General features: G+C 39.0%; 1 protein-coding gene across 6 annotated transcripts in view; it reads left to right on the forward strand.

The window, feature by feature from the left end:
* FAM53A (family with sequence similarity 53 member A) overlaps positions 1–23,610 on the forward strand; it is a 70,713-nt gene that overhangs the window by 2,669 nt on the left and 44,434 nt on the right. For 5 of the 6 annotated variants that reach the window (XM_064653447.1, XM_064653452.1, XM_064653450.1 and 2 more), the window contains exon 2: positions 18,542–18,788. In XM_064653447.1, coding sequence (XP_064509517.1) covers positions 18,711–18,788 — 78 coding nt within the window. In that variant the 5' untranslated portion in view covers positions 18,542–18,710. Of the gene's footprint in view, positions 1–17,708; positions 17,731–18,541; positions 18,789–23,610 lie in introns of those variants that run through there. The other variant, XM_064653451.1, reaches the window with a different exon arrangement.

The raw sequence follows: 23,610 nt of genomic DNA on the forward strand, positions 1-23,610 counted from the left end.
ATGATGGCAGTTCTAGTCACCTCCTGTGGTTTGATAGATTATTCCCTTTAGAAACATGGTGTACTTAAAACTTTCCAAACACAATTCTTTCCTCGCTCCTCCACTTTTTGGTGCTGGCTTTGAGTTCTGTTCTAAGAATTTGTCCTCTCTGGTTCTGCTTTGAGTTTTCTTAAATGCTAGCAAGAAGTCTGGTTAAACCTTTAGTGGAAAATCTTAATATTTACGTTATGATTTACATTTCTTTTTGTGTGTTTTTATGGTCATAGTTACAAACAGAAATTTTGCCTTTTGGCAACAATGAGTTTCTCTCTCCCCTGCAAGCTCACAGGTTTTGTGCTTTCTTTTTAGACAAAACTTTGTTTGCTTTAAACTTTCATTTTTATTTTTATGAAATAAACTTCTTGGACTATTTTTAGATTAGTACATTCTTGAGATCTGATTGTTATGTAAGAATGATCTTGCAGGTAAACGTTCATAGGACTTTGTCTTTGGTCTTACACAATCTACATATAAACTTAAATTTTGAAATAGAGTACCTGCAACTTTTGTTGTAGATATTGTAACTAACATAATCTTACTGGAGAGGGTGGAACTACTCACAGAAACCTGTGAAGGGCTTTATGAGCACTCTTGAAGGAGGGGTTAATGAGCAGAAGCAAGCCCTGTTCATTAATTCTAGGGAAGAAATTCATGGCTGGGAACACAGGTACTTGAAATCAGGGCACTATCTGATACTTTCTTGGTAGGTAAGTTTCAATCTCTTGACTCTGTACACCTGCAAGGGAGCTATTTGTGTTGACAATGTGGTTTTTTGTATATTATAAAGTTTGTGTCCTTAAGGTCTTAGCACTGAAGTATTGCAGTCCAGTGATAGATATAGAGTCTGTATAAAAAAAATCTTCACTTTGTTGGTTTCTCTGAACTGTAAACACTCTGTTAGGGGATTGAGACAGTCATATTTTGCTTAAAAATGGTTTTCTTTAAGGATATTCTTGTCCCTCAAGAGGAGGTCTGTAAAAATAAAGGGGAGAGAGTGGCATAATTTTAATTCCTTTCTAGGCTGCTCTACAAATTTTTCTGTTATCCAACTGGGTATTGTGGTACTGTTGAGTATAGAAAAATCAAGGTAACTGTCAGCTCTTTAATATAGCCATTTCTACATTTTGTGCTGTTGTGGCTTTTTTGTTTGGTCAGTTTGGGGAATAGTGTCATCAACAAGCTGGCAAGAGGCCGCTCGGCTAACTGCTGATGCTTTGCAGTGGGCGTAAATAACTTCTGAAGGCCGTGTTTCTGCTAATTTTTAGGTTGAGGGGAGGAAGTAGGCAGGGTTGTTACTAAATGCATTATCTGGGTTATGGCTCTCAGTTTACTGACAGCACTATATTTTTTTTTTAAGCAAGCAGTTGAATATCGTGCTTTAGATAATATAAACTGTTTCAATTAGGAAATTTCCTGAGTTATAAAACCAAAACTAATATAATTTGCTTTCTGCTGTCTGAACTTGATTGTATTTTAGTGAAATTCTTGCTGTCACATTTTGCTTGTTGGATATTAACAGTAAGATCAAGGCTTCTGATTACCTAATGTTAGCATTGCTGCTCTGAATTTGATATGACAACATTGTTTTAAGTACCTGTGAAAATTAAACTGTAGGAAAATGTTGGGAAAAATTCTATCAATGATATATCAAATATATCAAAGTGCAGGCCCAGAGCTTTGGACATCCAGGGCCAGTGATGGAAGCTGCTCTTCAGTGTGTGTGTGTCTGTCTGTACAGACAGAGATAAGAGTGTGAAATCAAACAGTATTTTTGCTTAGGGCTGTCGTATTACAAGTGTCATTTGCAAAACTGACTCAGTATACCAAGACCTACATGTCATAGTGGGGAAGGCATCTGAGATGGAAAAAAGCTGTTCCTGCATTTGCTGAGCTTTAAAATTGGAACCCAGCTGGTACAGGAAATAGTTGAAGAAATAACTGCAGCACCACTGTCTACACCTTCACTTCTGTGCTTTAGCCTCAGCTCTGTGATGCTGGAAGATAGGATCTGAATTCCTTTTTTTCTAAAGAGTACTTCTTTTTCCTTAACACTCCCCTCATCCAGCTAGCCTTGACAGCTGGCTTACTTTTTTTTTTTTTTAATTCACTTCACTTTTCTTGGGTTATGAAAGATCACATTTTTAATTTGTCAATTTCTACCTTTAAGTTAAGGCGAGTTAATGTTAAAAACGAAGGAAACCTTTACTGTCCTCATAAGACCTCATACAGCAGGGCTGAGGCTTCTTTTCTACTGTCGCCTCCCCTTGAGCCATGAATGGGAATAATAGGAACTTCTGTTGGTGTTATATTAACTTTAGGTCCCTAATTTGCATCTCAAATAACATTGTGAACAGCATTAATGCCTTCGAGGGCTTTGGGAGGTTTTTTAATTTGTAGGGTAAATGTATTTTTTAACCTAATTGGGCAGTTCATATTATTATTGCAGCATGTTTAATTTTTGCTCTGTGCAGCTCTTGTTGATGTCAGTGGCCCTAAATCATTCCTTCAGTGCTGTGCACATATGTTATGTTTCACCTTCTTAATTGTAGCTTTAGATTTTTGTCTTAGTAAAGTATTCCTCTATTTCATACAGTTACTGTTGGATAGAGTGTGATATTTTTGTTCTTTATTCTACCCTCCAAAGTTCGTGTATAGTGAAAATTCTTGTCTTAAGGGTACTGTTTTCTCTAACTTTCTGTGCTTTCCTAATGAAAGATGCACTTTCTGTCTTCCTTCAAGCTTTCTGTTGATCTGACCTCTTCTGGTTCTAGAGGGAGGTTTATCATATTTAAGGAAGGGTGCAAGTGATGAGCTGTGTGTCATTAGGATCTGTAAAACCTTATTGCTTTATCAGCTTCCACTGTCCAAAAGTAGCATGCAGAATATGGAAAAGGTTAAAGTTTGGAGGCTCATGTGTATGATGTAGATTATGAATCAGCAGAACTATGGAAATACAGTTGAGGCAGGATGGGTCTGGATCTGTGGGGTTTTGCCTCTTGCAGCTCAGCATTTCTAAATCAACATGTAGGTGGCCACTGAGATTGCAGGTGGTTTTTCTATCATGTTATGAACCAGCCTTGTTTTCATAACATAAGAGACTTCTGATCTATGGACAGTTTTGAGGGTGTGATTTATTTGTTTTTAACTGCTGGTCTCTATTTAGATTGGATCTATTGGTATGTCTGTATAGTGGTTTGGATTAACTGACAGTTACAATTTCAATCTTAGTTAAAAAAAAAAAGGGAACCTCTTTGTTCAGTTGTCCCAATGTGATAGTAGTGACAAATAATAATTCATTAAGTCCTATTTGGAATGGGGGTAGTGGTGTGTAAGCGTGCCCCAAGACTACTGCTGTGCTTCAGAGCCTAATTCGATGCAGTATTTAGTAAGTGAGAGAAGAGAGGAGTAATGAAAACAGCATTCAAGAACTACTTGCTTGAATTGGCTGAAATACAGTGTGTGTTTCTTCTAGTGGGAAAGGGGAAAGGAGCAAGTACCTGGCACTTCATCTTTTCATATCTTAGAAGCGATGAAATGAAACAACCAAGTTGCACCTTGATGAATTTGAGAAGTGTGAGTAACTTGGAGGCTAAACTGAAGGGCTGTTGCCTGCTGTAAGGGGCTACCAAAGGTTAAGACACAACAGCAGTGTCGGTGATAAGGAAATTGTGCTGGCACTGGAACATGTGCCAGCATGTCCCAGTGACAGCCTGTCACTTGGCCTGTTCACTTCCCAGGATGTATGGTGGTCTCCTTGAGCTTGGCTGCATATATGCTTGCTGACTTCATCATTTTCTTCCATTAGCACTCCATCCTGACCAGACCTTTTTGGTTCAATATTTGGATAAGAAATTGCTGAGCTCCTGCAGGGTGAGGTGGACTGTTGCTGCTCTTTTCATGTTTCACAAATCAGAAGAATGTCATTTAATAAAGCAGACTAGGACCTGGATAAATACCTGCAGTACCAAACTATTGCAGAGGATGAAAAAGGGTAGTATTTTGTCTTTGGTTTGTGCTTCTTAAGTGGCCTATTTATGCCTGAACTCTTAAGAGTTAATTCTTCTGTGCTTTAGTGACTTTAGCTTTTGCAGTTTAAATGTGTACACGTAACAGATTCTCTGTCTGTAACTAACGCTCTCTGCTTTTCAAGTCTGTAAAATCCTGCATGTTTTAGTTTTTGTTTTGGATTATTTGGTTTGCATGCAGCACTTCACATCCTCAGGAAGTCCTAACCAAGCCTAAGGCAATGGTTGTAAAAGCAAAAGGTGTGTGCATATGTTTGTGTGACAGTGCTTTGACACCACAGCGGTGAAAGCCATTACATCACCCTGCTGGGTTGTTAGGAGGCAAAGCACGCTCGGCTCTGGTCAGAAGAAAAATACAGCAGGGTACTGCAATATTGTTGGAACTTGCATGCTGCCACGGGAAATGATTGGAGTGGATTTATTTCTCTGTGAAGAAAGTATGAGGAAGGTGTTGACTTTTTTTTTTTTTTGGTATAGTAAAATAAGCTGGATGTGCAAATCCTGATTTTTAATTTGAAAAATCAGAAAAGTAACCTCTAGCTTGTTGAAACTAAACACACACCTTAGGAGGATAAGCAAAAACATTGTAGTGGCTTGAAATTGAGTTAGTAATTTAAATAAAAAAAAAAAGTAGAACTGCAAAATGTCTAGGCTGGGTGTGAGGCCCCTGCCTCATGCTGGTATTGCACATTTAATGTGATTCATAACAGAGGCTTGAGCAGCTCTTCTTTCTGCTCAGTCCAGTGCTTTGCTGTCCTCAGCATTAAAACTTGTTCTGAGTATGGAACCAGACATCTTCCTTACTGCAGGTCAGGCTCATTGCCTAATTCCCTGGGCATAAGGGACAGCTATTCTTTCCCCTTTAGTAAGTAATCTTTTAAAAATATTTGAACTGTCCTTTGCCATGTTCCTGTTTCCTTGCCTTGTGTCTTGCCCTCCACCCTGCAGTCTTGTGATACTTTTGGCCTAAATAAAACTAGTGTGTTCAGGTCCTCCTGAGAGTTCATGATTTTCAACTCTAATAATTTGTTTCCTTCTCTCAGGTTAGTTCACATCAGGCTTTGAGCATGGTGCTTAAAGCCCAAGTTTGTACTACAGCTGAGGCTTTCCTGAGCTGAGTGGAGTAAAAGACTGCTTCATGTGCCCTGGAGCTGATATTCCTGTTTATGCATCCCCATACATTTGACTTTCTTACAGCAGCTTAACACTTGTTTCAAGGTCAGTCTGTTGATCCAATTGAGCCCACAGCTTTCTTCTGAAGAATTTGCCTTCCTGTTTGTTCATTTAGTCCTGCCTGAGCACACCTCTCAGAACTCAGTTGTATCCTGTTCCTTGCAGAACAGTTTTTCAACTTGTGAGAGTTTTATATAGAATTTTAAGGCTGTCTTGCAGTTCTTCCTGCCTTTCTCCTACTTGTAACAAGGCTGCTGTGCCAGCAGCAGATCATGGGAAGCACAGAAATGGAACTGAGCTGGGTTCCTATGTGGTGTGGTGACCTGCAGTGTTACCTGCAGTGTTACCACCTGCAGTGGTAACTGCTCTCTGGGTATGGTTGTCCCCCAGGTATTCCATTCACTGTAGAGCCTTTGCTTACCCCCCAACAGCAGAAGTCTGTAAACCTTGGGTATATGATCTCACATGTTCTCCCCTGTCTCTAAACCCCGTTACTCTGATGTCCAAGTGAACCAAGTGGGTGCTGAGCACCTCCTTGTTGCTTTTCAGTGCTCACAGAAGATTCCCACCCTCCCCAGAGATTCTGTGGAATGTGGAGAATTGGAGACCAGTCACATGAATTTTGACCTTTTTCTGAAGGCAGGCATGGAATGAAGGCAGGCCTAACCTCAGAAACTGATATCCAGACTTTTTCTTTTTGAAAAAAAGCATGTCCTTTTCCTGTCTGTATTGAAATATATCACATAACACTCCAAATCTAGTACTTTGCCAATAATTTCAGGTGTTAGAGTGACTGAAGTCATCTGTGGCTAGGGTTCTTTTAAGCTCTCCATTCTTGAGATGAAATTGCTCTTGCATTGCAAGCTATATGTTGAAGGATAAACTCTGCCACTTGGAACAACTTTTCTTTAGGGTATTTTTCTTGGATTTGTGTTTGTAAGTATTTGTTGACATCTCTCCAGGTGCAATTTTCTCTCTTTGAAATCTTAGTTCTCATATCATCTCCCCTGCTGAACTCGATTCACATAATGAATCTTGTGCTGCATGGAAATGGATTTCTCCAAGCCCTGTCTCCGTTGGGGTTGTTTGACACAGTTTTGTAAGTACTGTTTGTTGTTGCTTCTCCAGCACCTCTCCCTGTACACTGTCAAGCTACTTTGCATCTCCACCATTCAGTAATTTCCTTAGACTTGCTCTAATCTTGTGCCTTATATGTGGTTTCTGAATATGTAGCAGTTTATTCTCATCACACAGGTGTATTTGAGTGTAGTAAAAGTTCTGTTGTGCCTGGCTACAAGGTGGAATAGTTAATCTTCTAACCATCCGTTCCACCGTGTGCCTTGAGGAGATGGACATCTGTCCTTTGAAATCATGCTGCAGTGTTAAATTGAGCAGAAGTTTAGAAAGTCTGATAATCCTTCTCTAAAGATGTTGAATGTTTGCTAGCTGGGATTACCTCAGTGATCACTTGGAACCCACGATATGTTGCCAGAAAAGTAAGGCAGCATCACCTGGCATTGAGAAGTGACAGGCAATGTGGATGGTGAAATGTGTATTGAGTGTACTTTAGGATGTTAATACTTGTTTTTAAGTATTAAGGGGGAGCTGTGTTAGGAAAAGCTCTTTTGGGAGTGGGTTAATACTTGGTTGTGGCAGGTTTTTCTGTATTAAGTGTGATACTCAATTTTTAGTAATTTAGTCAGTTGCAAAATGCTGCATGTCCTTGAGACTAAACTTTATAGTCCTGTTAAATACAGCCTTAACCTTTGGAACTAGTTTGAGGAGGGGACACCTTCCTTTCACCCTTTTCTCACTTGAGCACAAGCTGATCAAACAAAACCTAACCTATTTCTGAATTCTAAACTAGTTATTGAACTAAGTGTTGAACTGAGCCAAACTGAAATGAAGTAAATGCCTGTGGCACCTGCAGAAAAGGCTGCAGCTGTCAAAAGCTTGTTTATCACTTCAGTACTTCTTGGGTCCAGGTGCTCAACCAGTGACTTCCCCTGGTGCAGTGGTTTGTTTCAGATCTTCAACAGAAAAGATGTTACTGCTTCATGCAGACTGTAGTGTGCTTAACGTTTGCACGTGTGAAGATGCCAGGAACTCAGATGTAATTTCAGAAGCTTATTTTAAAGGAAATTTAGATAAAAGTACCCTTTTTGTCAGCACTGAAAGATCATTTGAAAGACTTGAGTTTTCAGGTGAAGAGCTGAAAGGACACACTTGCATCTCATACTGTTCACTTCATCAGATCTTAACTGTTTTGTCCTTCAGCCTGGTTACCAAAGCTGATATTGTCAGAATGCTGTCATCTGCAAAGGTAACTGCCCAAGTGGGATGACATGGATTTCCCTTCCAAACACTCATGATCCTGTCCTCTTTTGCACTGTTGCTGTCTGTGGATGTTTGCGTGCTGAGCTTGCCAAGTGACTTACCTGACGGCATTTAAAGCTGCTACATTTCTGTCCCAGTCAGTGAAGATTAAAACTAAAGGCCTTCCTCAGCACTCATTTTTCACCTGGCATTTTTGTGCTCTAATAAAATAGTTATTTTGCCTTATACTGACTGAAGTGTGGTCCACAGTACTTGTGTACTGATTGGCACCTTGTGCCTGGTCGCCTACCATACAAGGGAATGGTTTTGCATTAAGGCTTCATAACCTGTCCTTCATGAGTAAACTCCTCTGTGATTTGGAGTTCTAGTAACTTCTATGAAGCTACTTTGGCAAGTGAATCTTTCTTCAGAACTTGCTTGTAGAATTAATAAGTCATTCGTTAAACATCTGATAGTGCTGAGGTAGCGCACAGAGAAAATACTGAGCTCTTCCATCATGCAGAAGGTTGTCTTTCAGTATTTAAAGAAAAAATCATACTAGTGTAGGTGGAACAGTTCACTGTTGGGGTTTTTTTCTGACCGAACATAGTTGTCTTCTCTTATATGGCGTAACTTTGTTTGCCTCATGTGATTTCTTTTAGTTGATATAATTGTTACAAATACTTTTTCTAAATACCTACTGCAACGTGTACCCCTTAGTTTGTGTCTTGACTTGTAGCACAGCCTGTCCTGCATCCAGCTGTTCAGTGTGCTGCTGACAGCTGAATGCATAGTGAGAAAGTAGCTGTTTTGCTTTTGAAATGGTCTGGTGAACTAGTAAGAGGTGCATAGCTCAACTGAACTAATTTTTATTGAAGTACCTTAATATGTCTGGCAAGAGGGATGTCCCTGGTGACACTTAAAGTAATATGAAAGCACACACAGTACTGACATGTGTGCACTGCTTTTGTCTTTGAATTTCCTTCGGTTATTTTGATGGACTTTAATTTGTGGTCTGCTCATACTTTGGGGCGTTTGTGGACTGTTACTGAGGGCTCATGTAGTTAAAGCAGTTTCTGTGTAGTACAGGTCTCTTCAGAGACTTCACCATTCAAAATCTCATGGTATGTGCGAAACAGAAGTTGGACACCAACAAATAATTAAGTTGATAGAAACTGTAGCTTTAGCAAAGTAAGGAGCAACAACAAGTAATTCTTCGAAGTACCATTCAGTTTTGGAATTTGTAGTGTGATAGCTGAGACCTCTTTATCTTAAAGAAAATTTTTGCTACTTGAAAGCTGTATAGTTTTTTAAGCTTTGTTTTCTGAATTCTAATGGATTTGGTAACTAGTTGGGAGTGGTAAAACTTGAGGTCTTTCAGTGTGTCAGCTCTCAAGGTGGTGTCTCCTGCTAGATGTACTCAGGTTTCTTCAGTAACAAATTACAGATGGTCAACCACGATAGAGAAGAAGTTTGGGCCATGAGATGGAACTTGGTTGTCAGTTGCACAGCATATTTCATATCTGTTCAATGCATTTCCATGTTCTTTCAACACAGATAATGTAGCACCAAGCTTTAACTACTTTATGCAAGCTTGCTTAGAATTTTACTCTTGTATGAACTCCTCTTTGTAATTCACCTTCTTTATACTCTTGGGTTTTATATGAAAATATGTAAGCAGTGTATTTGTCATACACTGTCATAAAAGGAGGATACACACATACATGTGCTCATTCAGTACAGTTGCACAATGATCTTCTGGAGAGTTACAATTTTGAGGCAAAGACAAACTTATCTTACACTGCTAAATTCAGTGTAGTACTTTGTCCTGAGAGGGAAATATTACTTATAGTATGAAGAATTAAGACAGTAAGGCTTGGAGTTGCTGTAAGCATTGAGATGTATGAATATTTACAGAATACTGCTCAGCACTTGAGTTCTAAATTTAGTACTATCTGCAGTTCACCAGCTGTACTATTTACTGAAAAATATTTGGACTGCCATAGGTTCCTCATTTTTAATTTCCATAGTTGTACACAAGCTAATGTAGGGAGACTTCCCTGGGTGCAGATTATATAGCTCATTAGATCCCTGAAATGCCATGAAGGAGCATCTTAACATAAGTGTTTTTCACCTGGCCTGAGGCCTCCAGCAAGAACATTTCACACTCGGGATCATAAAAACAAATGTACTAGCTGGGCTTTTTATTTTAAACAAGCCAACCAGATGTCTGAAACACTTCAGAATGAACCTGGAGGCAAACAGGAGGAGGTTTATTAGCTGTGTGTGTTTTGGGAGCAGGATGTATGGAAGAGATTTGTATAATCCCTCAGCTCCAAGCCCATAGGCCTTGGTAACAGAACAGGACTTCAGTGCTGATATTATTCCATTCTGTTATAGGGAAGCAGAATGTGCGTGGGGTGATCATTGTTGTCACTGCCATACAAGTTAAGGGTCTCAGTGCTATGTTTTTTTCAGGCCTGGGTATTTTTAAAGCATGGATATGTGCCTGTTATACTTCTTGTTTTCTAACAACAAATACTGAGACAAAGTAGGTGATACTACTTCTTTACTTTTTCCCTCTGGCTTCTCTAACTGATGGAGTGAAGGAAATATCTCAGTAGTAGGGCCAGTTAATCTTGATCTATTTTTTTATTCCCCAAACCTTAGAGTAAAATAAAATCTCATGGGTCTTGTATACTCTGGATCACTTGCTCTAGTAGGAGTGTACAAGGTTTAGACTGATGGTAGGTACATTTCTCCAAACACTAATATATTATACTCAAACAGTAATAGTGTAAATTATTATTTGAGTCTGAATTTTGTATTTTACTGGAGGCTTTGTATACTATATAAATACTTCCATTGATTTTTAAATAGCATATTTATAAAAACAGTATGTGGAGGTGAAAATAATTTGTGTAGAACCTGAGCTCCAAGCTTTCAGTAGTACCATAGACTGGAAGTTGCAGTTATACTCTCAAGTGGTGATCACCCACCAGGTTTTATTCTGAACTGCTGAAACAGGCAATAACTCTTGGTTTGTGTATCATACTCTTGAAATAATGACCATTAGCTCATTTAGTTCATAGTTATGGCAAAAGCCAAGGGCTTGGTGTTCATGTGTAAAAGCCTCAGTAGACCAGATTTTCTGTTCCTCAGCACTGTATGTTGTAGCCTTGGGCTTTCTGCAGTAATGCTGAGGTGGAGGAAGAGTCCAGAATGGTACATTGCAGGGAGATAACTGGTCACAGGCCAATGCTGATGGCTAATGCAAATGGAACTCCAAACAGAGTAGATGTAAATATTCTTGAGCCAAATTAATGAAGTCCTTGCCTGTCGTTGTCGTGTAGATTATTTTAGGAAAGAGAACGTAAGTAACTTAAGCATCTTGGAACAGGATCTTTGTACAGCATCAGACACAAGGCACAGGCAGGCTCTTGTCCTGTCTGGCAAAGATGCTTTAAAAAGTGCAGGATGACTTGTCTGTGGTGTGAATATTAGGTGGTCTTCAGGTCTGAAAGACAGGTTTAAGCCTGGGAGACTTTCTTACTGATATGAGTTGGCAATAATAAATGCTCTGACCTCTGGCTGGGTTGAGTTCTTAGCCCTAGTTTTCTGTAGTGATACATGACTTGCTTTAATTAGGTATGACCTGGAAAAAGTCCCTTGAGCTTACTTCACCACTTCTGTTGCTTTGAGAAATGTACCTTATAAACTGTGACAAAGGTTTAACATTCCCCGTCTCAACCCTTTTTTCTCCTTTCTGGAAGCAGATTCTTTTCTTTGTTTAAATAAAACCCCAAACCACTGATAGTAACTTGCAAAGTAAAGGGTAGTATATTTAAACAGTTCATCATGTAATAGAGTAAAAAAATTTTTTTTCGAATTCCAAGTTTATTAAATAATCTTTATTTTGTATGTGTTTCTCACCCAAGCTGGGTGAATTTTGCATCTGAAGAGTGAGAAACAATACAATCCAAGGCAATACCAAAGTATTACCTTTAACCCGTTTTCAGCACATCATCCATCTGAATTTGCCAACTGGAAGCCAACAACTGAGACCATTATGTTCTCTTTAGTTTGCTTCTGGTGCCTCTGCTTGCAGATTTTCTTCATCTCACACAGAAGGCTTTGAAAAAAGTCTGTTTCTTCGGTTGGAAGACTGAGTGCTGCTTTTTCCCTTTAAGTTGGAGGGATTTGTCGAAATGTGTTGTGTTTTAAGTAAACTGAGGTCTGAAGGCTGTATGGGATAGTTGAGGCTTTCTTTCCTTCCTTCTCCTATGAGTTCTTGTATCTGAAGCGTGGGAGATGGAGTAGAAATGAGTGTGTAGGATACAGCCTTATTTTACGAGCAGTTTGTTTTGTCACAGCTGACTCAGTGACCAGTTGGTGTTAGTGATGATGCTTTAGGGTCAGAACAGTGAAATTCTGGGCTCAGTAGTGGTTTTCTGCATTTCAGGCAGGTGGACTTAATATTTAGTCTTACCTACCTCTAGAGGTATTAACAACCCAAATCCTAGTTCATAACCTTAGAATGGTGAATTATAGTCCAGCCTTGCACAGTAAGTGAGGTATGTTCTTCAACAGACAGCTTTGAGCTCTTGGTATTGCTTGTGCTTCCAGAGCCTGTGGAATATCTGAGGAACTTGACTCCAGTGGCTATCTGTTAATGTAAAGGATGCCTTCTAGCCTATTTTTCTTGTTCCTTTTTGCAGTTTTGTGCTGGAGTTGTGTCAACCTTAATCCAAGCTTGAACACCTCAAAATATTGAAGCTTCCTTCTAATAAAATCTGGCTTATGAAAGCACTGCGTGGAGAAAGCAAAGAGGTTCTATAGCTGAAGAAATATCTCTTTGGTCCTTTTAAAGAAACTCTAAATTGCAAATGTAGGAACTGGCTTCTTTGGCTTTATTCAGAGTTCTAGCATGTGTAGAGTGGGGTGTTGAGCCTTTCCTTATTTTGTCACATCTGAACTCTTTGGGGAAAAGAATTATGATTTAAACATAATTTGCTAGATGGTTGTGAAACAGTTTCTGCAGAATACAGACTATACTCTTTGTCCCTCTTGACCAGAAACTGTTATTCTAATACACTGTTTTGAAACTTTTTGTAGAGAACCTCAGAAAATAAAGGGGTGCTAGTTAATTGCAATAGAGAGGATCTCTAAAGTATAACATGCTGGAAACTGAAGTGTCCCCCTCTAATACCTATCTCCCAAAACACTGATGCATAATTTTATAGCTGCAGGAAACTTTGCAATTAAAACTTTTTTTTTTTTTAATTATGTTGAATTTGGGAAGGTTTGCAGAATAGCCACACTGCAAATTAATGCTGAAAAGGATAGAGTCCAAATAATTCTCTTTAAATGCCTGCTATCGAGAACCTTTCTAGGCTAAAAGTTAATAATAGACTTATGTTGTAAGGAATGCTTAGCCTCCCTGTGAACTTCTTAGCACTGTAGTAAATATGTATTTTTAGAAGTAGAATGTTCTCTTTCCTTTTGGAAGCTGGAATTTTGCATTGCAAGAAACTAGACATTCTGTAGCTTTTTTTCAGATGGCATAAGGCATTAGCTTGGCAGTTTCTGTAAAGCTGGTCTTCCAACTTTGTGTTGCTTCAAGCATAACTGGGATGGGACAGACAATGCTCTGTTAAATCTTGATCAGTTTTGTGTGATGTTTCAATTTTGAAATGCTCCTTGGATGCTGCAGAAAGTGCCAGGAGGCAAAAAATCACATTGTCTTTCATCTAGAGTCTAGTAGCAAAATCATCTAGATCTGGAGTTAGTACTGCTGGAGTGATTAGCTACTTTGGCTTGCTGAAGCAGAGATAATATTTTAAAGGGCCTACTTATCCGAATTGGAATTTTGACTCTAGTTAATCCTTTTCTTCTGCTGGGAGCAGGCTAAGTCTGTCTGTATGGGGTTGTTGGTAATAAGGGTTCCATGTAGCGCTCAGAGCAAAGATAGGAGATAGTGTGAAGTAACAGAAAAGAGGGAACAACCTTCTGTGTTCTCAAAGGTAATTTTAGTACCATAGGGAGAAAAAGATGGGGTTGCGATCGTCAAGAAACACCTACATTTGTGTTATGGGGAAATCATCTGAAAATCTTGTGATCTCTTCTTTATCCAAGATGGAACTTCCAGAAACAGAGAAGAAATTGTTAGAAGCATTTCAAACAAATGTAAATTTTCCCATCGAGATGAGCTGTTGCTGGAACATTTTGTCCTGCAGGATGCAAGGAGGAGGAGGAGTGGGTTGGAAATGAGTCTGGCTGCCTTACTTTCTTAGAGCCAAGAAGAGATTTTTGTATTGGCTTTTGTGTTCTTCATCAGGACTCTTCATCTCTTTGAAAGTAGGTTGTCAAATTGAATGAGCCTCTGACATCCTTTAATTGACTGGGAGGTTGGGTAATCCATATTTTTAGTAGTCTTCCCAAAAAAGACACCAGTGATGTCACTGAGAAGATACAGAATTCGTGACATGAGCACTTTTCTATCTCCACTGTTAATTTTGGCAGAGATTTTACAAGTCATTACTACTTGTGGCTAAACTTTTAAAGAAATAAAACCTCTCTTCTTTAATAGTACCATAGAGATAGAATAATGAATCTTTACTTTTCTCAGCCTTCAGAATGAATAGAACAGAACTTTTAAATCAGAGACAATGGTGATACTGATTCTATCACAGTTCATTCTCCAACTATGAGGAATGTTAGCTTTGGCTTGCATTTAGAGTTTGATTTTTATATTCCATTTATTCCATTTCATTAGTCTACCTTTCAACAATAAAAATAGCTTCTTCCCCCTGCCTCACCTCTGCCCCCCAGCTTAAGAAGATCCTAGGAAGATTAAGTCTCTCCCAGGACAGAGACTGACTAACATCTTTTGTTGTGTATGTTTATCTTGGAGGTCTCAGCTTTCTCCACTGTTCTACCTAAGGGAATAGTGTTAAGGGAAAGATGGCCATAATCTTGTAGGACTTCATCCAACTTGGAGTTCCAAGGGCTATTGTTGTTACCTCAAGGCTTGGAGGATATCAGTGTTTGAACTTGCATGCCTGGCTCTGCTGCTGCCTGCAGAGACTTGGTGACACAGAGGTGTGTGCCTACAGGTTGCATGGACAGTAAGGCAGAACTGGAGCACGAGCCCTCCAGCAGCACTTGGATGTTGGAGCACGAGGTCTGTGCCATGAGCCAACTGAAACAAATGATAATTCAGCAGGAAGCATGGTGCCCTAACAGGGATGGTCAAATGGTTCGTGTTACTGAAAATCCAATTAGTTTGAAGTGCTGAGCAGTTTGAGCAGATTCAGCCTGATAAGCATAAAGTGCATGAAAAGGAGAGACTGAAAAACGAAGTTGGCTGCCTTTAATCAGCTCTGGAAAAACAGTATGGTGGAAAAAGTACATAAAGCAAACAGTTTGCTCTCTCTCTGGGTACATTAAATACATAGCACAGTAGAGGATCTTGAAATAAACAAAAATCCCCAAAAAGATGAAAATACAATGAGGAACTTCCTTCTACTAGGAGGCAATAAGGGACAAAGTGCTTGAAAATACATATTAATAAAGTTTTAAAATTATAACAGCTGAGTGAAGCTAAGAATGCTTAACAACTCTTAAGCATCTCTTGTCTCCTGGCAGCCAATATTAATTAGCAAAGATGAGGGAAGCAATTCCTGGTGGAGTACAAATATTTCAACTAGAGTGAACCAGGATGTTGGTCACTGAGTTGAGGTGCTGAGGCTGCAGAGGTGATTTTTGGATCACTTTGAGCTGTTAAGTTTGACTAGTCAAAGGAATATGAATTGTAAAAGGAAAATGGGAGCAAAACATGTTCAAACCATGCTTCAGGAGGAGATGTCTAATTCCTAATTACAGGAGAATCTGCCTGGCTCAGTGTAGGAAATGCTGATGTCAACTGGCTTTCTTGTGTGGCTTATTTCTTTTTTTTTTCTGATGCTGTAGTTGGACAGGTACTTGGACAAGCAGTGTCAGCATCCCACAATGTGCCCACACAAGCATTTGTGTCCAGTTCATGGCAAACCAGACTGGGGAACTGATCCAGCTGGAAAGCAACCTTTCCCAGAAACAAAAGGAAGTGCTTTGGTTTTATCCAGCTATAAAAATTCCTTGATCTAGTTCTCTGTGATGAGCAGAAACACTTGTGCTGGCACACTGCTGTGGGCCACAAATAGCCAGGGAAGAAAATGTGTTGGCAGTTGTGATGGCAGCTGAGGTGTATCAGACTGCAGCCTAGAATGGCTTTTGTTGGTAGGAGCATGTTGGTGACATTTTGTCCCCTGAAATATTCATTGTTTCATCATTAACAAGGGCTGCCCAGTAGGAACAGATTGTTAGTGTGAAACAGTTAATACCAATGTACTGAACAAGCACATTCGAGGAAGATGAGGAAGGAATTCTCTTGCAAAGCCAGCTTCTGATCTGAACTAAAAGCCCTACTCGCTCTTAGTGTTGTGCTTCCTCCTGAGAAATGGAATTTACTCATGAGGAGAGCAGTAGAAAGTGGGAGCAGGTAGATGAAGGCTTGTCTGGCCGACAGCACCTTTTCACCCCTGTGAACTTAAAAAAATATCTTTCTCAATGGAGCATGTCTCCATTTGAAAAAGTATTGCTGGTAAGCGTGAGCTGCTAAAATGAAACTTTTTGGGGGGGAATTTCCACATTGATTGTGTTTCAGAACTTACTGGGTTTCATGATGTCAGAAAGGGCCTGAGTGGTGGCTGCAGCTCCCAAGTATTAACTTTCAGTAGGTGGTGGGATTTACAAACGTGGGTAACTGTACAATTCAGCATGATTCTGAAAGTGCCACGCTTCAGTGATCTCATTTGGTTTCCCTTTATCCTTTCATTCAATTGGTTCCTTAACTAAAATCTAATATCATTCTGTCTAGTCTCTCCTTATTGTAGCTTGTATTAAGCTGACTTAAAATTTCAGGGAAATATTTGAAGATTAGAAGTACTAAGCAAAATATTAATGTAACATTATAGTTAACTGATTACAGATCAAAACCTTTTTCTCCCACCTGCAGTAGTTTTATTTAATTTGTTTTTTTTCTTGAGGGGAAAAAACCTCTCACACAAATTCTTCTATGGCCCATCCAAACAGAAGTAATTTAAACATTTTGCTCATCTTGTTCTTATTAGTAGCCTCTTACTTGTGGAAATACTCATCCTTAACATGGAACTGAAAGTCTTGGTGCCAGTTACTTGGTGCCAGTCTTCAGCTTCAGTATGTTTTCAGTCTGTATAGGGACAATTTCTAACCCCCACTCAGCCTTTATTTTGACTTCTATTCTGGATTTCTAGATATAGTTTAGGCTTCACCAGGTGTAAAAGGGACACAGCAGTGTTAGATTGTGCTGCTCTAGATACTGCTGTGTTCCCATGCTTGCCCTTAAACTTGCTTAGCACTTCATGAACCACACTTGGCTTTGACAGATGCTCATATGGAACAGTGTATATGCAACTCTGATGGTTTTTAATATTTGACTTGATGTAATTTCAGAAGATGTGGTAAATATTTCAAGTTGTGTGCTTCCCTGAAAGACAGGACGCATCCAGTAAAAACAGACCAGTTGAAGTTTCAGCTATCTGGGTGGCATCATTTGTGGTGAAAAAGCACTTCTAAGCATCCTATCTTATAGCACACCCAAAAAAAGTAGATACCAGAATGAGGCCAAAAGATGGGCAGAAGTTGTGTTTGTGGGGCAGCTTTCAGGCTAAGGGGGGCCAGTATGTGGTAGACTGCTGTGAAGGTGAAGTAGTGTATGGTTAGCATATGAAAATCATATTTGAGGATGTACTCAGAGGAAACAGGTTTAAAAGATAATCTAATATCACCATTAATACTATTAATATCTTAGTTTTGAATGGGTTTAACTTGGCTCATGGCCTCAAGTGGCTTTTTTCCTTGCTACTACTGGTTATTTAAATAGCTGGTAAGTAGCAGTGTGGAAGAGGCAATATTTTACGGAAACATTAATTGAAAATTATTATTTTCTGCTATTGTTTTTTACTGTAGACATTAAAAACTAGCAAATTGAAGTAAAATTTAAGGTCCTAGCAGCATCAGTGTTCCTTCCCCAAGCCTCATGTTGCTTTGTTTAAATTTGGAAATACCTCTGCATGGATCTCTTCCCTCTTTTTATTCCGTAAGTGGTCACTGAATATGCTTGACCAAATTAAATCATAAGCAAGAATGGTTAATGCAGTTCACTAGAGAGAGGGGAAGAAAATATGTGGGGGATGTTTAGGATAAAAAGAGGCAGCTGGTGAACCAAATGCTTTTGATTTAGATGACTGCTCACAGAATAAAGATATCTAAGTTCTTGTCTGTGATACTTTTATGTGCATGGGAATCTGTCCTGCTTATCAATGTAAGATCTGGTGTTTGCTGACAGGTAACAATTATGTAACCTTAAAAAAAAAAAAAGAAAAATCAGAGAGGAATACATTAAAAATAGCTGAGGGTTTGGGAAGTAGTTATTGTATTGGAGCTACCCAGTGCTCCACTTTTCTTTTTAAGGAATGATGAAACAATGTGGTAGAATGTCTTGAAATGGTTAAACATGTAGAACAGTGTGATGGGTATGTGTGTGTTTCATATGCTGTTCCAGAATACCTGGCTAGTTTAAATGAGGGAAAGCTGAAGTCTTCCTTCTGCCTTGGATCAAAATCCTGGGTAGAATCAGTTTAATAGTAGGAAACAGCAAAATAATACCCTGATCTTTACTATGTATGAATCTCATCTCCTTTCTGAAGTTGTAATCATTGAAACCTCAATAGGAGTATTCTTTCATGAGTGGAGACATGTAATCTGAATTGCCAGGTGTTGGCACTGGTCACAGAGGGATATATTTACATGAAGGCATGGTCCAAATAAGAGTTGTGTTATTGCAATATTAACTACAATGTACACAAGAATTTTTCTGACTTTTTCCTTTTTCTACTCCAATTTTACAGGAAATCAGACATGATACACTGACAGCATTTGGAAATAAACTTTGGCAGTAAGATGGAAGCATAAATCTCAAGACTTTAGACCAAAACAGAAATGGCTCATGAGTATTGAAAGAAGAGACTGAAGAGCCTCCAACACTTCTGTGTGAGCAGTGGAAAAGGAACAACTACCATGGTAACACTAATAACTGAAAAGCTGCAGAACCAGAGCTTGGATGATCTGACCTGTAAAACATACAATATTAATCTGGTAAGGATCTACTAAAAAAAACATGTCACTCAGAACTACAAAATGAATTCAAGAATGTAGATCAGCCAGAATTCAGCTTATTTAAGTTAGGGCTGGTTTGCAAAGTGGGGTGAGAGTTGTAAGCAGGGGGGAATATTAAAATTTAAGTGTATGGTCCCTTCTTGAAATGATGCTTTCTTATTTTAATGACCTTTTTAACCTTACTGCTTCAATTCAAATAGTGAAAAGACGGTTCTCTTAATGAAATAGTGTTCTAATGACTGAAAAGAATTATCAGATCTTAGGATTTCTTTTTTACAAAAAACCAAATACTTGTATGGGTTGAAGTTTTCTTCACTTCATATAACCAAGTGCTTGATATCTTTGTATCTGACAACAGTATTTACAAAAATCCCTGACTGCCACATAGTTAACTATCAGCACTGGGAAAAAGGAGAACAGGTCATCAAATAAAAACAGTTCAATTAAAAGTCAGGCCACTGTCAGACTGTTCTTTGATGCTACTAGAGCAGATCAGTGCTTTATCAGTGTCTCAGAGGCCTGGTGCTCTGAAACATTCTGTAATGTTTATAGTGTTATTTTCTGCTGATTTAATCTCTGGACCCATGATGTGGTTCAAGCATGTTATTCAGACCCTAAGGAGTCTATTCCCTTGTGAGTGAAATACTATCTACTCCTGAGTATGCAATGCAGAACAGTCTCTCATCAATTTTAGGTGCCTGCCTGAGAACCCTGAGACCATATTCTATATGTAATGCAGAATAGCTTTGTTTTACTGACTTCAATTGCAGTGGCACCCTTCTCTAGGTCAAACCTGAAGGTTCCAATGGGGCACAAAAAAAAAATAATTTGACTAAAAGTCAAAGTATTGTTCAACTCTAGTTCTGTTACTTTTTAAAATAATAATGCAGACATTGGACCTGAAGCATGTCAGTTACTTTTACAGTAAGATTCTGCCTCTGTTGTAACTTGTATTTAAACAAGTGAACTTCTTCCTTATTTCATGAGCACAAAGCAGGTGAAGCATATCTTGAATGAGGTGGAGTTTGTGCACAAACACCTGCAATTCTCATGTATCCGATACTTTGTCCAGTAAGGATATCTAATAGTAGACCTCAATCAAGTGGTTTTATTTTCAAAACTGTAGCAGGTCCATTCAGAGTTCCTCTAATAATTGCTTTTAATTTTTTCTTTGTCTTAAATACGTGCTATTCTTGAAAGGCAGATTTAAGGTCTTGGAAGGATGTTACCTCTCAGAAGTGCTTACTCACTCAACTGGAAGTTATTTTGTCTAGTTTGATGAAGCACTTGGGATTTGTAGGAGGATCTGCTGTATCTGTGAACTGGCAAAGTCATCATTTGTAATTAAACTCAGGACCTAAGTGTGAGCCAATGATGACTTGTAACCAGTAGCAGTGTTTGTAACTAAACATCTAGTGGCATCCTGTAATTTCTAATTTTTGAGGTCTTAAAGTTTGCATAAATTTGGAAACTGAACTGTCTTTTTGCTGATAGTCACTGTAGGTTTTGGACCAGAGACCTCTAAGAGTAGAGAAGAATGTATTACTGATTTTGCACTGTGTGGAATCTGTACCAGGAGTATGTTCTGTTGTAGGTTGGTTGTGTTTTATTCCTGTCCTTATCTGTACTTACAATAAAGCATGAAAAAGAACAAGTGGAGCGGAAAATGGCACATGATGTCTCATCAGTTGTTTCCTCCTCACCCTTCTCCTGCTCCGCTCCTCCTTTTATCTGTCAAGTAATTGGTTTTGTAAGCGCTTTAGTTCTTAGAGAAAATGGGTTCTGGGGCCAGGAACAGGTTCTGTTTGTACACAATGACACCCTGAAAAAGTGTGGAAATTGCGTAGTGAGGTGTGGGAATAGCGAAGCAACTGTGAATTAAAGTGTGCAACTAGGTTGCTCCCTACCAAAAAGAATTCCTGGGAGCAAATGATGGCTTCCTGACTGAAATGCAAACCTAAGAGGGTAAAAAGTATCACTGGTAAAGACAATTGCTACATTTTAATAACAGAAAATGACTACTAGTGGGGGTCTGGTATCAGTGCTAGCATATTTAGTCTTTTTGGCAAGAAGTTCAGGTCAATGCTGTAGTTTCTTCTAATAGCAGCAGCAATTCAGAGCAATTCTGAAATGATCTTGCTGCACCTTCTGTTCCTTGTGCTGGCACAAAGTTTTGTGGCATCATGTGGTGAACAAACATTGTGAGCTGGTCGAGGATTAAGACTAACTTTTCTTGCCTGGGTTAATGTTGTTAACCCTTATCAGTTTCCTGATACCTTTTGCAGTGCATCTGCACAAGTTGCCGTCTTGGCACAGGGAGATAAAATAGCTGGGGAAAAGCTATTCTGTAATACAGCTCATGAATGAGGGTTATAAAAGGAAAAAAGAATAGTGCTTTCAAAGCTGTTTGCTATCCAGCCAAGCTGGGCATAAAGACAACATGTATAGGCCATAGTACACTTTTTTCATTTGTGTAAGCTCTATGATGACAAAGTACCTTTCTTTTATGTTGTAAAATACTGGCTGTAGCTTTTTACTGCTCTGTTAAATGACATGCTAATTTTCCAAGGTGGTATAACTCATGTAATTTAGCCAGTTCGTGCTCAGTTATGTTATATAGCCTTGTCCTGCACCTGCCTTCAGAAAAAAACCCCAAATGATTGAGTGTCCTGCTGTAGAAGGAGGAAGGCTGTCCCAAGCTTTTATCTCAAGTGAGTACTGTAGCTCACAAAGTAAAGTCACATCCCTGGTTGCTCAACTCTACCTTGCAACAGTGAGAAGTTCTGCAAGCACATTGTGGCTTTCGTGGGTTGACAGCAGGATTAAATCAAATAGTTGGTTTCTATTCCCCTGAACACAGATCTCTTAACTCAAAAGTCTTGAGGATTTTTCTGTACATTCTGACTAAACTTGTACCTTTTGGTATTTGAGTTGGTTTGTGAAGTAACAGCATGTGAGCTGTAACACTTCAGGGTGTGGTATTAAGAAGGAAATGTGAAGATCTCCAGACAAGCATTTGTGAAAGGAAGAGTTTCTACTGTAAAAGCCTTTAGTACATGCGGGTTATCGTTTTCAATTTTTGAATCTTACTTGTGTTGAAAGACTTAGAATTGGGCTGACTTCCTTGGATGGAAAGCCACTGGCCCAGAGACTTGACTTAATCACTTCTTCATGTCCTGAGAAAAGGGTCAAATGTTCCTCCTCACTCCTCCCTAGGTAGTTGTCTTTGAAGGATATTTGGTAGAGAGATGGAGGTCTGGCATGGCCTATTTAAACCAAGTCCCATCTGTGTGGTGGTGGTTAAATTAGTACTTGAGTGATAAACACTGACTTTCCTGTGGTTTGGAAAGAGTGCTGATAAATTGGAATAACTCAGATACACTTGTAAACTTGAAAAAACTGTCTTGAAATTAAAGCCATTAATTTTAAAATTATGAAGTCATCATTCTGAGAATAATGAGGAGGATAGCACAGGCTGTGAAGTTGTTAATGTAGTAGATTGGAGTGTAGAAGAATAGCCAGAATTATTTTTGTTGCAGTTGGCTTCGGCGAGCAAAGAACACTTTTTAAATTAGTGATGGAAATTATAATTCGTTGTCAGCCTCACTTGCATGGCTCTACCACTTACTCAGTTCAGACTAGGTGTCTTTTGGAGTGAATATTTTAACGAAAGAACAGCTGCTAAGACTCAGTAAACCAACTGAAACTTGCAGCTCTGTCCTAAATGTTATACCACACATTTCCTTTCCTTTTGAGCATAGTCTCTCCATCTGCACAAAAAAGGTTTTATTTGTGAACAAGCATTTCAAAATAGATGCACTTTTTATCATGAGGCGAATAATTCCAACCTCAGGTGAAAATTGTAGCTTTATTGTTTTGTGTGTCTATCTTAAAATCTGCCTTTTTTGCCCTAGGAAATTCTCAAGAGGCAGGAGATCTTGGTGGGTGTTTTAATATCTATTCAAAAAGCAGTAGTTGGAAGATGAATGTGTTTCCTCTTCAGGAAACTGACCTTCTTGAATAATTTGGCCTTATTCTAAGGAAGATTTCCTTCACAAAGAGGGCAGCAGACTTCCCTGTCAAGGTTCTCAGCAACTGCGGTCTCTTTTCAATCATAGTCATAAAAAAAGCCCTTCATTGAGGAAGTTTCAGGTAGATCATAACACAGAGGGAATGAATGGGGGAGGGTAGAGCATGGCCAGCCCAGGAGAGCTGATAAACTGGTTCAGTGCCCTGTTACAGTAATATCTAGAGGGACTTGTGCCATGTGCTGTATAGATAAAAAGATCCTCCCTCCCATAAAGAATTTACAGCCTGATAGTCTACTCAAGTTTGGACTTCCAGACATCATTAAAATACACCAGCAGACAGTGTTTCCAAGTATTTTAGTTTCAGTTATAGAAAGCCAGGTATATATTGTAAAGTAGGTTTGTTATTTATTATGCCCTTAGTCACTCACCCCTTATTTCAGTGCCTTGAGCTTTTACTGGAAATGGTGCATTTTGTTTTCCTTTTTCAGCATGTGATGTCACATGTGACATTCTTAAGGTTTTTGGTCTGAATCTCCAGCAAAGAGCTTTTTGGTAACTTAGCAAGATTCTGTGTAAGTGATCACTTACGAGACAAGTTGCAGAGGAAATGCATCTGGTCTGTCATAGACCTGAGCACTGACTTCAGTAAAAGCTGATCAGAAATAGCTCCAAGGGTGTGGTTGCTGTCTGTGTTAGAGAACATTGCAGTTCTCTCGAGTACTGATAGTCTCTGTGTGTGATCCCACTTTTTCCATGTTCTCCTCGAAAAA

This window comes from Pseudopipra pipra, chromosome 4 (genome assembly GCF_036250125.1).
Source record: "Pseudopipra pipra isolate bDixPip1 chromosome 4, bDixPip1.hap1, whole genome shotgun sequence".
Taxonomy (NCBI): Eukaryota; Metazoa; Chordata; class Aves; order Passeriformes; family Pipridae; genus Pseudopipra; species Pseudopipra pipra.